The following is a 16201-nucleotide window of genomic DNA, read 5'->3' on the forward strand; positions in this document are numbered from 1 at the left end:
CTTGCATTCCTGAATATAATTAATCATATTCACCAGCTCCACCGTAGTATCCGGAATCTCCGAAACCCTCGTCTTCATATCCTCAAACTCATTGAGAATGATTCTATTCTGATTCCTCACATCGTCCAGGAAATGCCCCGTGATTCTCTCCTTGTATCCGTCCAGAATCCCAAACATGGTCTCGTTGAAACTGTTGACATAAATTTCGAACAGATTCAGCGGAATGATTCGCTTCATTTGTCCGATCTGCGTTTTGAAGTACTTGTACGAGTCGATCATCTTGTCGAATTGTTCCAACTCGGGTAGCTGCGCCAGTTCTAGCACTTTGTTCAGCTTGCTCTCAGCTTCCCCGTTGACAATGAAGAGGAACTTGTTATACACGGTCAGATACTTGCTCGGCCCTGGCATGTTTGCCTCGACAATGCGTTCCGCTTCTTCCAGGATGCTTTTGACATGGTCTTCCCTCGCGTTCACGCTTTGTAGACACAGGTCCATGTTTTCCATGTTGGGCATGGCAATGACTTCCACGCGGGGAATGGCAGGGGATAGGAATGCGTCACCGGGGCGAAATTTGCATTAGGACAAAGATTTGGTTTACACATACTTCCCAGAATATTTTGAATTAATTTTAATTTATTGAAATAAAATAAATAGCCTGGGACCTGTAGATTTTTATCGATCTTGATTAAATTTAACAAAACATTTGCTCCTTGGTAAGAAAATACTCGTACACTGTTTTAAGTGGCTTACGTAATGAGTAGCATTGGAATTTGGAATACATTCCACAATGAATTATTTTCACAAAAATTGCCAAACACTAGTGACATTGTGAAAAATTACCATACTGGAGCAAAAAAAACTTCACGGAGATAACGCCCTACAATGATATTAGGGAGACCTATAGTTTTTAGAAAAAATCGCTCAAAAGAGTTGACAAGGATCTTTTGGAAAAAACGAAAGAACAGAAAATCTTTGAACTGTCTAAACTACACGAAAAATCATGGTTGAAATATGTTTTGTGATTTGAGAAGATATTATAAACCTGTAGAACACACATGGAAATGAGAATCCTGATGATAATAAAAACAAGCTCATCAATAATACACTGTCTAGAGATATGAGATTTTCAAATTCAAGAAGTTTTTTTTTTAAGAAGTAGAAAAAAAATCGGAAATTCCGCATTAAAACGGTTCTTTTCCCATCTCCGCTATTATGGATGTGATCTTCATCACAGATATCACAAGATGAGAAAACACCGATAAGAAAGAATATTAAACGAATTTACGAGATGTTTTTTATGCTCCAAACATCAGGAGAATTCATAACGAAAATGTGTACACTGGGAAGTAGGTTAAACATACTCGTACTCGTAGTTTGTATGTAGAACCCGGTGCTAATACAAGGAATAAGATATATCCCCCAACTGTGGTAGTCCAACCTAGTCTTTCGTTCCATGGTGTCCAATTAACAGATTGTCTTCCAACATTTTTAATTTTTCTTTGAACAGATCGTCGGGTTTGTACATGATATTTGCGCGAATTTCAGGTCTAAACCGTGGAGAGCACTCAATGAAAGTCGAAAAATCAGGTTGGGGAAAAAAAGGTGGGAGACATGTTGTCCGGGCAAGGAAACTCGATATACCTGAGCAATCTACATAGTCTATTTACTAGCTTCTGAAGATGTGGTTTTTTCATTCATTTTCCCCAACCCGACTTCAATATAGGTACCAATAAAAATATGAACACAAGAGGAACAACGATAAAAAATCTGGTGTGAACATCACACGACTTTCCTTATCCTATTGAATGATGCTTATTTGAGTGTTCTTTTACCCTAACTTTTACAATATCCTTAACCGTTTTGTCGCTATAGCTGAAAACCGCCAAAAAACGGTCGAAATCTGTCCAAAAGCGGTCAAAATACCACCAAGCGCAGCAACCATCTCAACCAAACGTTTTGTGTTGCATCTTTGTCACATTTGTAAACTACATACCAAATTTCAAGTCTCTAGCTTATACCGTTCCCGAGATATTGTTAAATTACACCGAAAACCGCCAAAAAGCAGTAAAATGCCGCCAAGCGTTACACCGGTCTTAACCAAAAGTTTCGTGTCGCATCCTTGTCACATTTGACAGCTACATACCAAATTTCAAGTCTCTAGCTATTACCGTTCTCGAGATATTTTGTTTACAGACAGACACACAGACAGACACACACACGGACCAACAGACAGACACACAGACACACGGACAGACAGACACACACACGGACCAATGGCTGAAACTTTGGATTTAGGCTCTAGGGACCTCAAAACGTGTTTTGACACTAAAAACTGACCATCGAAATTTTGACCCGATTACATTACTTTCCTTCCTATAGGATAAGGAAAGTAAAAATCCAATCGAAAACTCTCTGTCACACAACATAACGACACTATCACGGGTTTATGACTTTATGAGATTTTTTGTAGTTTTTGATGTTACCTAGACGCTAGAATCGACTGAAGTCTGTAGCTACATATTACCTATTTGCTACACTGATGTTCCAGCTTCAATCTCGCTGTGACGAGAAATCAAACCATAAAAATTGATGTGTTTTCAGTTTTCACTAATAAAAATCCAAACACGAATCCACAAACTTGAAAGCATTTTTCCATAGAGTTTTTTACTTTTACATTACCCTATATGAGTTTCGTCTATTTGAATAACAACTTAAAAGCAGGTCGACTTATCTCAAATCCGCGGTTTGTTCGCGGTATCCGCGGTTTGTTCGCGGTATCCGCGGTTTGTTCGCGGTATCCGCGTTTGTTCGCGATATCCGCGGTTTGTTCGCGATATCCGCGATTTGTTCGCGGTATCCGCGGTTTGTTCGTGGTATCCGCGGTATCTTTCATGTAATAATTTAAAATCAAGACTAGAGCCCGTTCTTCCTTTATTCCTTTTAATTTTCCTAATAACTACCAATATAATGTTTAAGTCACCCATCCATTTATTGGCCTTGCTCGGCGTAGCTTACCATGGATGACGCTAAAACCGTTCTCAAATTAACGATAGGTCGTTCATAGGTCGTCGCGACAAATATCAAGATCAGAGCTCATTTGTGTGAGAAAATGTGAAAAATCCCCCAAAAACCAGTTTTTCTTTTTTTTTTTTTTTTTTTTTTTTTTTTTTTTTTTTTTTTTGTTCTCTGGACAAAATTTGCACCACCATTTTCGTGTTCCTGGTAAAAAGACCTTTAATTTGATATATAGGTCGACTAGGTTAGGATAAGTCCTTCTATGGGGACAGACAGACACCAAAGCGAATGCTCCTAGACTTTGTGAGTTCCTTATATTCCTATGGAGAGAATTCCATAGTCTAACTGCGGGTGGTAATAGTTACCATACACCTGAGTCCTATGCCTTGCAATTTTCAGGCCAGATTATGTGCTCTGGTGTTGTACTGCGGTATGTCTTGCAGATTAACTCGCGAGCATGACTTGTCAATGCTTACCTGTTTGTACGATGGATTGTTCGCGCTCAATGGCACCAGATGTTTCCAAGCGTCTGCATGTTCCACCAGAAGCTCGCAACATTTCGACAGCCACTCTTCCGTCAGGTAGGTTCGGTTTTGATCGCACAACTCCGTCGTGATGGATTCGAGTTGTGTGGACAGCAGTGGCATGGACACCTTGAAAAAAGTTTGGATGAATTGCCAATGGTTAATTAAAAAAGTCTATTTCCCAACTTATTGTTTTATTACAAATTTTCATCAGTAAATGCTTTGTTTAAATTGACCCAAAGGCAAGGTAAACCTAGACTGTTGACCAGATGGAGTGTACTTGACCCCTGAAAGTCATTGCCTGTGTAAAATCAACCGATTCTGGAGTCAGAAAATACAAACAAAAAATGAGTTCAAAGAGCTAAGAAGCCTATTTCCCAACTTATTGTTTTATTGCAAATTTTCATCAGTAAATGGTTTGTTTAAATTGACCCAAAGGCAAGGTAAACCTAGACTGTTGACCAGATGGAGTATACTTGACCCCTGAAAGTCATTGCCTGTGTAAAATCAACCGATTCTGGAGTCAGGAAATACAAACAAAAAATGAGTTCAAAGAGCTAAAATTTCATATGAAGATGGCGTCCAGATTTCAAATGCTTTGACAACGATTGTTGTTTGATTATGAAAGTTACCTTATCGTTGTTTCCTTGGACCAGCCACTCACCATCAGGTAGGCCTGACAGGTACGTGAGGTACGACTGAAAAGGTTCGCCTGTCATATCTACCTGATAGAATAGAATAGAATATACCTTGTTTATCCTGCCCGAATAGGACTGAAAAGTCCCTTTACCCCAGCAGTCTAAACAAGGTCTCCCGCCTGTCATGTCTACCTGATAGTGAGTGACTGACCTCATTTAGTTTCCTTACCTTCTCCAGCGCCTCCCGCGGTACGATAAACTTATCCCTGAACTCATCTACACACAGTTGGTTCAGTTTCACTATGACCTGATTCAGAATGAACAGGTTATGGTCCAAATTATGTTTGGCCAGCTGTACGTTGGTGTGCCAGGAGATTGGACCTCGAATGACCAAGGCCGGGAAGGATCTGGGGCAGGTTAGGATGTTGAGGCGGACTTGCTCAGCGGGGGCGGACAGTTTGGCGTAGATGGGCACCATACAATACATACAAAGAATAATACATACAAAAGTGATAGTGAGTGACTGACCTCATTTAGTTTCCTTACCTTCTCCAGCGCCTCCCGCGGTACGATAAACTTATTCCTGAACTCATCCACACACAGTTGATTCAGTTTCACTATGACCTGATTCAGAGTGAACAGGTTATGGTCTAAATTATGTTTGGCCAGCTGTACGTTGGTGTGCCAGGAGATTGGACCGCGAATGACCAAGGCCGGGAAGGATCTGGGGCAGGTTAGGATGTTGAGGCGGACTTGCTCAGCGGGGGCGGACAGTTTGGCGTAGATGGCAGCCTTCTTCATGGCGGTCTCGTAGTCGGATTGGACCTCGGAGATGACTTGCTGAAGGGCACGTGGGAATCTGGGGAATGATGAATGGAATGTTGACCGTGATAAATACTATGGATGTTCAAATTCAAGTGTGGGGCGTCTTCGGAAGGTTGGGCCATATTTTTCCAACAGGATTTTGAATTTTAAAACTCCCAACTGTGGAATTTCAACTGTGTTCACGATGAACAGATGAATGCTTGTCGAAAATGTCGTCCCCCAATTATATAAATTTCATGATTCGTCACAACACTGAGGATGATTTGAAATGTTGAGAATTTTCTATAAATTTGTACTTACCTTAATACTATGGATGTTCAAATTCAAGTGTGGGGCGTCTTCGGAAGGTTGGGCCATATTTTTCCAACAGGATTTTGAATTTTAAAATTCCCAGCTGTGGAATTTCAACTGTGTTCACGATGAACAGATGAATGCTTGTCGAAAATGTCGTTCCCCCAATTATATAAATTTCATGATTCGTCACAACACTGAGGATGATTTGAAATGTTGAGAATTTTCTATAAATTTGTACTTACCTTCCAAATTCTTTTTCCACCTTTTTCGCTCTGGCAAACATGTTGATTTTGGCTTCGGAATATGGAGGAATCAGACGGCAGGGGAATCCCTGAAACACACGAAATAATAACGTACCTGAAATAAACCTTTATACATATTGACTTACCTATCTAACGCTGGGTCCATACATAGCCGACGCTGTCGATCGACGAGGCGAGTCTATGTTGTCGAGGCAGTGTACGGTTTCAGGCGACATCGACCATGTGCGGCTTAACACAGCTTAACATATCTGTCTTCATAATCTAGTAATGATTAGTTGTTAGATCCTATCTAACACCTGATCAAAAGCCTCTTTTATTTAGACTGTTGAAGTCGTATACCTGCCTCGTTGGCGTAGTGGTCAAGACGCTCGCTTGGTACCTCCGGCGCGCAAAGCCACCTGGCGGTTTTTGGTGTAATTTAACAATATCTCGGGAACGGTATAAGCTAGAGACTTGAAATTTGGTATGTAGTTCACAGTCGAGGTGGCGTGGTATCCCGCCATTTGGATTTGGGCTGCGGATTTTGAGCTGCCCTATACCAGCGGCTCTGAAATGAAGAGAAAAGAATAATATTCGTTGGATAATTCGTTTCCTTTCGCAAGTTGCATGGTTGTAATGGTGGGAACTAGAACGACCATAGGAGCACGGTTCGTTCGGATGTAACGTGGTGTTTGCTATCTAGAAGGTCCCGGATTTGATTTCTAGATCTAGAGTATGCCATAAATTGCTCTTGAAGTCCATTTATATATTTTTTTTTTTAAAAAAGATGAGTGTTTCACCGCCGTTTTTATTTCGTAGCGATGAAACAACTGCTACATTGGACGCTTGTGGTCTGTGTCGGAAAAATGTACTTAAACTAACTTGATATCTTGTTTAATTTATATCTAAAAGGGAGGGAGGAAAAATTTGCCTGATTTTTGTGCATATCCTTTATCTACTAAGTCTATGTTTTCTATAAGTTTTCTTTTTACTCAGGTATTGCCGCCAGTAGTCGTCACTCATTCATAGAAGCTACTGAATTATCCTCACCAGGCTAAGTGCACGTATTCCAAGCACAGAGCCGAAATCTTCGATTCTGTCTGGAATCAAACCTGGAACCTCCGGTCTGCAAGCCTGGTGTGATACCCACTCGGGACATTTTCAAAGTCTTCTCTTCATTGATATTTCGACATCCCATTTCTTCATCAGGCCACGCCAAATCGTGTCCAGCGGTCAAACCTCATCTTTGGACAGACCGTTTTTTGTGTTCAAGCTATTTGAGCAAATTTCAGGTCTGAACGAATGAAATTTTTGTACAAATATCGCGTTAAGAAACCTTCGCTTAACGCCCTAAACTTTTACTTACCGCCCAAGTCACAGTGTCAGCTTTGGCCCTCTCCTCCAAATACTCGCGTTTCTCCTTCCTCAATTGCTCCTCCAAGATGTCATCCTAACCTCATCTTTGGACAGACCGTTTTTTGTGTTCAAACTATTTGAGCAAATTTCAGGTCTAAACGAATGAAATTTTTGCACAAATATCGCGTTAAGAAACCTTCGCTTAACGCCCTAAACTTTTACGTACCGCCCAAGTCACAGTGTCAGCTTTGGCCCTCTCCTCCAAATACTCGCGTTTCTCCTTCCTCAATTGCTCCTCCAAGATGTCATCCACTTCCAGTTTGGGTATCTTTATGTTGCCATGTTCATCAATAAGGTTGAAGTCTTCATTCCTGTATCGCGCCTTCATCAGTTTGAGTCGAGGTGGGGTGGTATCCCGCCATTTGGATTTGGGCTGCGGGTTTTGAGCTGCCCTATACCAGCGGCTCTGAAATGAAGAAAAAAGAATAATATTCGTTGGATAATTCGTTTCCTTTCGCAAGTTGCATGGTTGTAAAGGTGGGAACTAGGGAAATAGAACGCTAGAGTATGCCATAAATTGCTCTTGAAGTCCATTTATATTGAAAGTAACCTTTTCATAAGTCTTGTATTGTCTTTTCTCGTCCATTTGAGTTGATAGCAACTGATTCACTCAAGAACGGAAGGGTTGAAATACCAGTGCTTGGAGCAAAAAGAGGCTTATGTCATGAGCCATCCCTGAAATACCTGCCCCTCTTTACCTTATAAACGACGGGTTTCTTCAGGGGCGGTCGCTCCTCAAACAGGGGCGGAAAGCTAATCTTATGCACCAGGGTCTTTTCCATGTCTGACATCTCCGCATCCCCCACTGGCCCCCTGCCCAGGGGCGGCATCTCCCGATATTTACTCGGGATGACTATTCGCTCTTCAAACGGGGCTTCGGGAAGAGTCGGCTGGTCTCGGGTTTGAATGGGGGCTTCCGTGCCTGGGGCGTTTAATAGCTGCCAGAGGAGACTTTGTTGAGGGTCTAACGGGGGTTGGAGTAAGGGTCGCTTCGATTTGTACTTGGTAGGGATGATGATTTTGTCCGAGCCTGGCAGAAAAATTGAAAAAGTTTATGTATTTCTCCATCGCATAATCATACAGAATACTCTATATCAGGGGTTCTCAAACTTTATGGGCCGCGGTGCCTTAAATGACCGTTCAAAGTTGTGCGGTGCCCCTACAATGCCTAACCCATATGTGACCTGGGGTGGGGCGGGGGGACGCTACTAATTCACTCCCCTCCCCCCTATTATCTCAAGGTCCACACTTTGAGAAACCCTGCTCTATATGTATAACTGTTAATGTTTTTAGTGACAGCTGTTTTACCCTTCATTCGGTGACAAGCTATCCGCCTACTCACCCAGATTGAGTGGGACTGGTAAAAACCATCACGGGATTCCTGGTCACCCATTTTTTTTTTTTTTTTTTTTTTTTTTTTTTCCTTTTTTTTTTTTTTTAAAAAAAAAACCAAAAAAATATTTTTTTTTAAAAATGAAATTTTTTTTTAGTTTCCATTTATATTTGATTGACAAAAAAACCCAGAACATAATTTTTCTTATAAATGGTATACCCACCCGTATAAGCAGAGCTTGTGCCACGGATGGGGGAACTTGTGCCACGGATGGGGAAAAACCAAGATACCAAGCACGGGTAACGTTGCTTAAACTGAGTCATTCAGTGAGAACTGCATTTAGAGTTCTTTTGCTGCTGACTATATGAGGAACTATGCAGGCATGGACACCGACCTCTTTGATATAGTTCAGTCTTTTTCATGCTACCTAACTCATACGTTCTTTGCGACTTGGGAGTAAACTCACCACTTCCCATTTACCTACCCTTTCAATTAACCAGGATCTGTCAACTCACCTTCAGTTCTGAGGTATCACATGGCTGAGTGCACCGATTATTCATTAAACTTACCATAGTTAGGAGGCGCACTCTGGTTCGGATCCAATCCCTTGTATTTGCTAGGAATGATAATTGTTTCATCAGGGTCCGCTTGTGACGAACTACTCGCTGCATCTTGGCGTTGAGGTTTCCCGCGAGAGTTTTTGTTGGTCTTGTACTTGGTTGGGATTATGATTTTCTCCCTCGCCGGCGGTTGTGGTTGTGGCCCTTGTTGGGACATTACCGAAAGGGGACTTGTTGAAAGCGATAGAGTAGATTTAAGATCTATTTACCATCCATATCTGCCAAGGCAATTTGGGTCTTTGGGTGCTACAAGAAACATTTTATATTAATATTTACGTTCACAGTGGTGTGTGAAAACTTGGTACTAGGACTAAGAATCCAAAAAACTTTTTCTTGGAACTATGAAGTTTTTCAAAGAAACTTTTTCTGCGTTGATAAGGTGGTGTGAAACGTCGAAAAACTTCGAAGAGAGACTTAAAACGAATAGTACTTTACGAGTATGGGGGAAAAATAGTAAAAAAAAAGAACGAACTGAAAATAAAGCTTAGGAAACAATGAACTTTTTGAAGGTATCACAGCCCTTTGATAATGTGGAAACCGTGAAATCTCGTTCGGGTTACTATCGGTTACCATAGTAACGAGAAGTGTTTATGTAAACAGATTTGTGTGAGGGGGGCTCATCGTGTTAGTGGCGTAGCTGTAACCTCGTAAAGTCATAAAATTAATGCAATAGAAGAAAAGTAGACAATATCAAAAACACATCCGCCAGCCTAGCCTAGTTAGCTTGGAGGGTTACGCGTCTGCCTTGCAAGCGCTAGGCCGCGGGTTCGATTCCCGCCCGGGGCGAACTTTATCATACACAGATAAGGATCGTCCTCGGAATGGCTAGCTTTCTCCTGTCCTGCCTTCCTTGTCTCTTCGATTTCGGGACGATAAGACCAATGTTATAGTTCCCTCTATCAAACATCTTCAAATATTTAAGACATCTAGAAATAATTTTCCCTCTTTGCCTTTTGTTCTTCTTTCAGGTCCTCGAGTCAACTTTACTCGAGTGAGTAATTCTCAATTCGGTCACCAGATTTCAGCACAAGAGAAGCAATCATGAGTTTAGGCAACACTGTGCATCATCTGTCAGGCAAGATCCTATGTCCCGCCATAGAGCTTAGTTTGACCTTGACTCTACTGGGAGGCCAAAGCTTCAGATGGAAACAGCTGACGAGTGACGAGAAGAAGCTAGGCAACAGGTATGTGTAACAACACTGTATAGAAGAAATTTATCAGCCGGCGGATGTGATATATTGGCAACACTGTTTTTAATTTTCTAAAATGACTTTTTTTTAATTTAATGGTGATTTTTTTGAAGAGGTTTAATGGAGGGAACTGTAACTGCTAAGGTCTTATCGGCCCGAAATCGACGAAAGAAGGAAGACAGGATAGAAGAAAGTCAGTCGTTTCGGGAACGAATCTTATCCGTTCAAGATAAAATCCGCCCCGGGCGGGAATCGAACCCGCGCTTACAAGGCAGACTCACTTACCTCCAAGCTAACTAGGCTGGCTTTTCCAAGTTTCAAACCTAATGGATTCCATATCCACTACCATCCTGTTTAGATTTCAAGGCGTATTCAAGGAGTGTGTGTGGACTCTGTGGGCAGATCCCAGCTATCTCCACTACCAAGTGTTTTCTCAACATAAACTGAACGCTAACAGTGTGGAGACAATGTTAAAGGAGTATTTTAGACTGGATGAGAACTTACCAGAGCTATATGCTGAGTGGAGCAACCGGGATGCGTTCTTCAGACAGACATGTGGGGACTTTGTGGGTGAGTGTGTTTAAGGATAGAATAGAATAGAATATACGTTGTATTTAAAGAGTGTGGAGACAATGTTGAAGGAGTATTTCACACTGGATGAGAACTTATTAGAGTTATATGCTGATTGGAGCAACCGGGATGGGTTCTTCAGACAGACATGTGGGGACTTTGTGGGTGAGTATGTTTAAGGATAGAATAGAATAGAATATACGTTGTATTTAAAGAGTGTGGAGACAATGTTGAAGGAGTATTTCACACTGGATGAGAACTTATTAGAGTTATATGCTGAGTGGAGCAACCGGGATGCGTTCTTCAGACGGACATGTGGGAAATTTGTGGGTGAGTGTCGCCACTTAGTCGTTGTGTGGAAGAGCTCAAGTGAGAACCATGCCACTCAAAATAGACTTATAGAGTAAATAAGAGAAAGAACCAAATGTAGATATAGTATATTGTAACTCTTTTGGGTGCAATAGTCCTACATACTGGACTCCGCACACAGGAATTTCGTCAGAAAAGACCCCCATTTCAACGGAGCGGTGATAGCACGTTGAAAACATCAATACCCAATAGATCACTGAAGTTAAGTACCACTGAGCGAGGTTAGTAAGAACTTTTCAGTCCTATTCGGACAGGATAAACAAGACATTAAGGAGCTTGGTAGCGCTCCGCCCTGCCAAGTCAAAGTTTGACCGCACTACTAAGAGATATTGTACGCCACAGAAAAAGTAGCTGTTTCAAGTAGCTGTAGAGGACAAGCTACATTCTATTTTATTATTTCCTTTATCATTCCCAGGTATTCGAATGTTAAACCAGGACCTCACGGAAAATATCTTCTCCTTCCTCTGTTCTTCTAACAACAACATCGCCCGAATCTCAGGCATGATAGACAAAATGTGCAAGGAATACGGGACTCTGATTTGTACTCTGGATAGTGATGGGAATCTAGTCGGTGACTGTGAGAAGGGGCGGAGTAACAGAACGGGAGCTAAGAACGGACTGAAAACTGCCGCCAATGGTTTGGACAAAGGTAAATTCTGCTAGAATGAGACTGAAAAGTCTCTTTACTTCGGAATTCCAGACAAAGTCTTCTTTTATATTTCGTAGAAAAAGTTTAAAGGAAAAAAATGTACTTAAACTAACTTGATATCTTTAATTTATATCTAAAAGGGAGGGAGGAAAAATACTGCACGATTTTTGTGTATCTCCTTTATCTACTAAGTCTAAGTTTTCTATAAATTTTCTTTTTACTCTAGTAATGCCGACACTGGTCGCTACTCATTCATAGAAGCCATTGAATTGTCCTCACGAGGCTGAGTGTACCCCGTATTTCAACCACAGAACTGTAAAAACTTCAGCTCTGTCGGGAATCGAACCCGGAACCTTCGGTGTACAAGCCTCGTGTGATATTCACTCGGGACATTTTCAAAGTCTTCTCTTCATTGATATTTCGACATCCCATTTCTTCATCAGGCCACGCCAAATCGTGTCCAGCGGTCACCAAATTCTTCGCCTTTCCCTCCATCGACGCCTTGGCCCGGCCAGCGGTAGAGGCCAAATTGAGACAACTTGGCTTTGGCTACCGGGCCAAGTTCATACAGAAATCGGCCGAGTATATTATACAGGGGGGAGGAGAGAGTTGGTTGGAGAGATTGGGAGGGAAGAGCTATGAGGAGGCCCGAGAGGAGCTGCAACGACTACCCGGTATAGGAGCTAAGGTGGGTGATGGTTTGTAGGGTGATAAAGTTTCTATTAGGCAGTAATGATGAGACAAAAAAAAATATATTATATAACTCAACTCTTTTCCCTACATAGGGAAAAGATTTGAGAGGATAGAAGTGGGGGGGGGAGAAAAGGGCGAGGGAGACCGAAGAAAAGGTTGAAACATTGTGTAAACCTAGACTTGAGTGAGAAAAATTTATTAGGACACGAGGTACACAATACGGCTGCCTTGAAGAGACTGTCAAGAAACGCCGACCCTGTTTAAATAGGAAGAGGATAAGAAAAAGATAGGGCTTTAACGTGACCGTATTAACAGAACTGCTATTCAGCGTCAAGGTCCCCGAATAGTCGTCCATTAACGTCACCCAGATGGTCTTTCATCCGGATCCAAATACCAACCACGCATATTGTTGCTTCTTGTCTTCATATGCTCTTTTTTTTTCAAGCTAGATTTCCTACTTGAAAGAAAAGGTCAGCTCCCATGGCGTAGTGGTCACTGCGCTCGCCTTGCACGCGGGAGACCCGGGTTCGATTCCCGGCGGGGTGCTGCCTCAGCTGGAATGAAAACAGAAACACATGCATCAGAAATATCAGAATAAAGATCGTTTTACCTCTTGAAAATTTGAACCGATTGCAATTCTTTCTCATTATTAGTATAGCGAAGCGAAGTGAGAAAAATTTATTAGGACACGAGGTACACAACACGGCTGCCTTGAAGAGACTGTCAAGAAACGCCGACCCTGTATAAATAGGAAAAGGATAAGAAAAAGATAGGGCTTTAACGTGACCGTATTAACAGAACTGCTATTCAGCGTCAAGGTCCCTGAATAGTCGCATACCCACATTATCGTCACCCAGATGGTCTTCCTTCCGGATCTGAATACCAACCACGCATAATTATTGTTGCTTTTTGTCTTCATATGCAGATATGCACTTTTTTTTTTTTTTTTTTTTTTTCAAGCTAGATTTCCTACTTGAAAGAAAAGAGAGAAAAATTCAACTTTAGTATCATGAGAAGGGCTTTTAATGGTTTCCACTGTTCTGATTCTACCTAATACCTACGTAGTGTTTCAAAGGGGTGACTTACCTGGTGGCAAACATTGGATCTTCTTGTCATCATACACCGTTCCATTGGTACAGGTGAGTATCCATCTTTGATTACAACAAGTGAACTTTTTCTAGGGCCATGAAGAAAGCTCTTGATATTTCCTACTGTTTCTATTCATCTTAACACAGTGTTCCCGTTCCCTATGTTCCAATACACCATCTCTGATTACAATGGTTTCCACTGTTCTGATTCTACCTTATACGTAGTGTTTCAAAGGGGTGACTTACCTGGTGGCAAACATTGGATCTTCTTGTCATCATACACCGTTCCATTGGTACAGGTGAGTAGGTACCGAAAGGGGCCTTGTTGAAAGCGATAGAGTAGATTTAAGATCTATTTACCATCCATACCTGCCTAGGCAATTTGGGTCTTTGGGTGCTACAAGAAACATTTTATATTAATATTTACGTTCACAGTGTGGTGTGAAAACTTGGTACTAGGACTAAGAATCCAAAAAAACTTTTTCTTGGAACTATGAAGTTTTTCAAAGAAACTTTTTCTGCGTTGATAAGGTGGTGTGAAACGTCGAAAAACTTCGAAGAGAGACTTAAAACGAATAGTACTTTATGGGGGAAAAATAGTAAAAAAAAAGAACGAACTGAAAATAAAGCTTTGGAAACAATGAACTTTTTGAAGATATCACAGCCCTTTGATAATGTGGAAACTGTGAAATCTCGTTCGGGTTACTATCGGTTACCATAGTAACGAGAAGTGTTTATGTAAACAGAATTGTGCGAGGGGGTTTACCTTGTTAGTGGCGTAGCTGTAACGTCGTAAAGGCATAAAGTTAATGTAATAGTACAATAGTAGACAATATCAAAAACACATCCGCCAGCCTGGCCTAGTTAGCTTGGAGGGTGGCGCGTCTGCCTTGTAAGCGCTAGGTCGAGAGTTGTATTCCCACTTGGGACAAACTTTAACATACACAGATAAGGATCTTCCTCGGAATGGCTAGCTTTCTCCTGTCCTGCCTTCCTTGTCTCTTCGATTTCGGGACGATAAGACCAATGTTATAGTTCCCTCTATCAAACATCTTCAAATATTTAAGACATCTAGAAATAATTTTCCCTCTTTGCCTTTTGTTCTTCTTTCAGGTCCTCGAGTCAACTTTACTCGAGTGAGTAATTCTCAATTCGGTCACCAGATTTCAGCACAAGAGAAGCAATCATGAGTTTAGGCAACACTGTGCATCATCTGTCAGGCAAGATCCTATGTCCCGCCATAGAGCTTAGTTTGACCTTGACTCTACTGGGAGGCCAAAGCTTCAGATGGAAACAGCTGACGAGTGACGAGAAGAAACTTGGCAACAGGTATGTGTGACAACACTGTATAGAAGAAATTTATCAGCCGGCGGATGTGATATATTGGCAACACTGTTTTTAATTTTCTAAATGACTTTTTTTTAATTTAATGGTGATTTTTTTAAAGAGGTTTAATGGAGGCTAAGGTCTTATCGTAACTGCTAAGGTCTTATCGGCCCGAAATCGACGAAAGAAGGAAGACAGGATAGAAGAAAGTCAGTCGTTTTGGGAACGAATCTTATCCGTTCAAGATAAAATCCGCCCCGGGCGGGACTCGAACCCGCGCTTACAAGGCAAACGCACTTACCTCCAAGCTAACTAGGCTGGCTTTTCCAAGTTTTAAACCCAATGGATTCCATATCCACTACCATCCTGTTTAGATTTCAAGGCGTATTCAAGGAGCATGTGTGGACTCTGTGGGCAGATCCCAGCTATCTCCACTACCAAGTGTATTCTCAACATAAACTGAACACTAACAGTGTGGAGACAATGTTAAAGGAGTATTTCAGACTGGATGAGAACTTACCAGAGCTATATGCTGAGTGGAGCAACCGAGATGCGTTCTTCAGGCAGACATGTGGGGACTTTGTGGGTGAGTGTCGCCACTTAGTCGTTGGGTGGAAGAGCTCAAGTGAGAACCATGCCACTCAAAATAGACTAATAGAGCAAATAAGAGAAAGAAACAATAATAAACTGAACGCTAACAGTGTGGAGACAATGTTAAAGGAGTATTTCAGACTGGATCAGAACTTACCAGAGTTATATGCTGAGTGGAGCAACCGAGATGCGTTCTTCAGACGGACATGTGGGGAATTTGTGGGTGAGTGTCGCCACTTAGTCGTTGTGTGGAAGAGCTCAAGTGAGAACCACGCCACTCAAAATAGACTAATAGAGCAAATAAGAGAAAGAAACAGATGTAGATATAGTAAATAGTAACTCTTTTGGGTGCAATAGTCCTATATACTGGACTTCGCACACAGGAATTTCGTCAGAAAAGACCCCCATTTCAACGGAGCGGTGATAGCACGTTGAAAACATCACCCAATAGATCACTGAAGTTAAGTACCACTGAGCGAGGTTATTAAGAACTTTTCAGTCCTATTCGGACAGGATAAACAAGATATTAAGGAGCGTGGTAGCGCTTCGCCCCGCCAAGTTTGACCGCACTACTAAGAGATATTGTACGCCACAGAAAAAGTAGCCGTTTTCAGGTAGCTGTAGAGGACAAACTACATTCTATTTTATTATTTTCTTTATCATTCCCAGGTATTCGAATGCTAAACCAGGACCTCACGGAAAATATCTTCTCCTTCCTCTGTTCTTCTAACAACAACATCGCCCGAATCTCAGGCATGATAGACAAAATGTGAGTCGAAAGTTTATTTCAATTATTGGCGATAAAGGACTACCCAGTC

General features: G+C 41.6%; 3 protein-coding genes across 3 annotated transcripts; 2 read left to right on the top strand and 1 right to left on the bottom strand.

Moving 5' to 3' along the window:
• Positions 1-3410: 3410 nt before the first annotated feature.
• On the bottom strand, positions 3411-9064 carry LOC113466198. Its single transcript, XM_026821389.1, has 9 exons — positions 8857-9064; positions 7653-7984; positions 7117-7360; positions 6651-6777; positions 6103-6106; positions 5539-5627; positions 4724-5036; positions 4407-4616; positions 3411-3668 (listed from the first exon to the last, which is right to left on the bottom strand). The coding sequence occupies exons 1-9, from the start codon at positions 9062-9064 to the stop codon at positions 3411-3413; spliced, it is 1785 nt and encodes a 594-aa protein (XP_026677190.1).
• A 1665-nt stretch (positions 9065-10729) lies between these two features.
• On the top strand, positions 10730-14606 carry LOC103506308 (N-glycosylase/DNA lyase-like). The gene is made up of 4 exons (XM_008470692.1): positions 10730-10832; positions 11452-11685; positions 12129-12373; positions 14580-14606. The coding sequence occupies exons 1-4, from the start codon at positions 10730-10732 to the stop codon at positions 14604-14606; spliced, it is 609 nt and encodes a 202-aa protein (XP_008468914.1).
• Positions 14582-16164, top strand: LOC103506309 (N-glycosylase/DNA lyase-like). Its single transcript, XM_026821394.1, has 4 exons — positions 14582-14795; positions 15167-15251; positions 15480-15606; positions 16053-16164. Exons 1-4 carry the CDS (start codon positions 14653-14655, stop codon positions 16154-16156), a joined length of 459 nt encoding a protein of 152 aa, XP_026677195.1. The 5' UTR covers positions 14582-14652; the 3' UTR covers positions 16157-16164.
• Positions 16165-16201: the final 37 nt, after the last annotated feature.

The sequence above is a fragment of the Diaphorina citri genome, unplaced genomic scaffold (assembly GCF_000475195.1).
Source record: "Diaphorina citri unplaced genomic scaffold, Diaci psyllid genome assembly version 1.1 scaffold226, whole genome shotgun sequence".
Lineage (NCBI taxonomy): Eukaryota > Metazoa > Arthropoda > Insecta > Hemiptera > Psyllidae > Diaphorina > Diaphorina citri.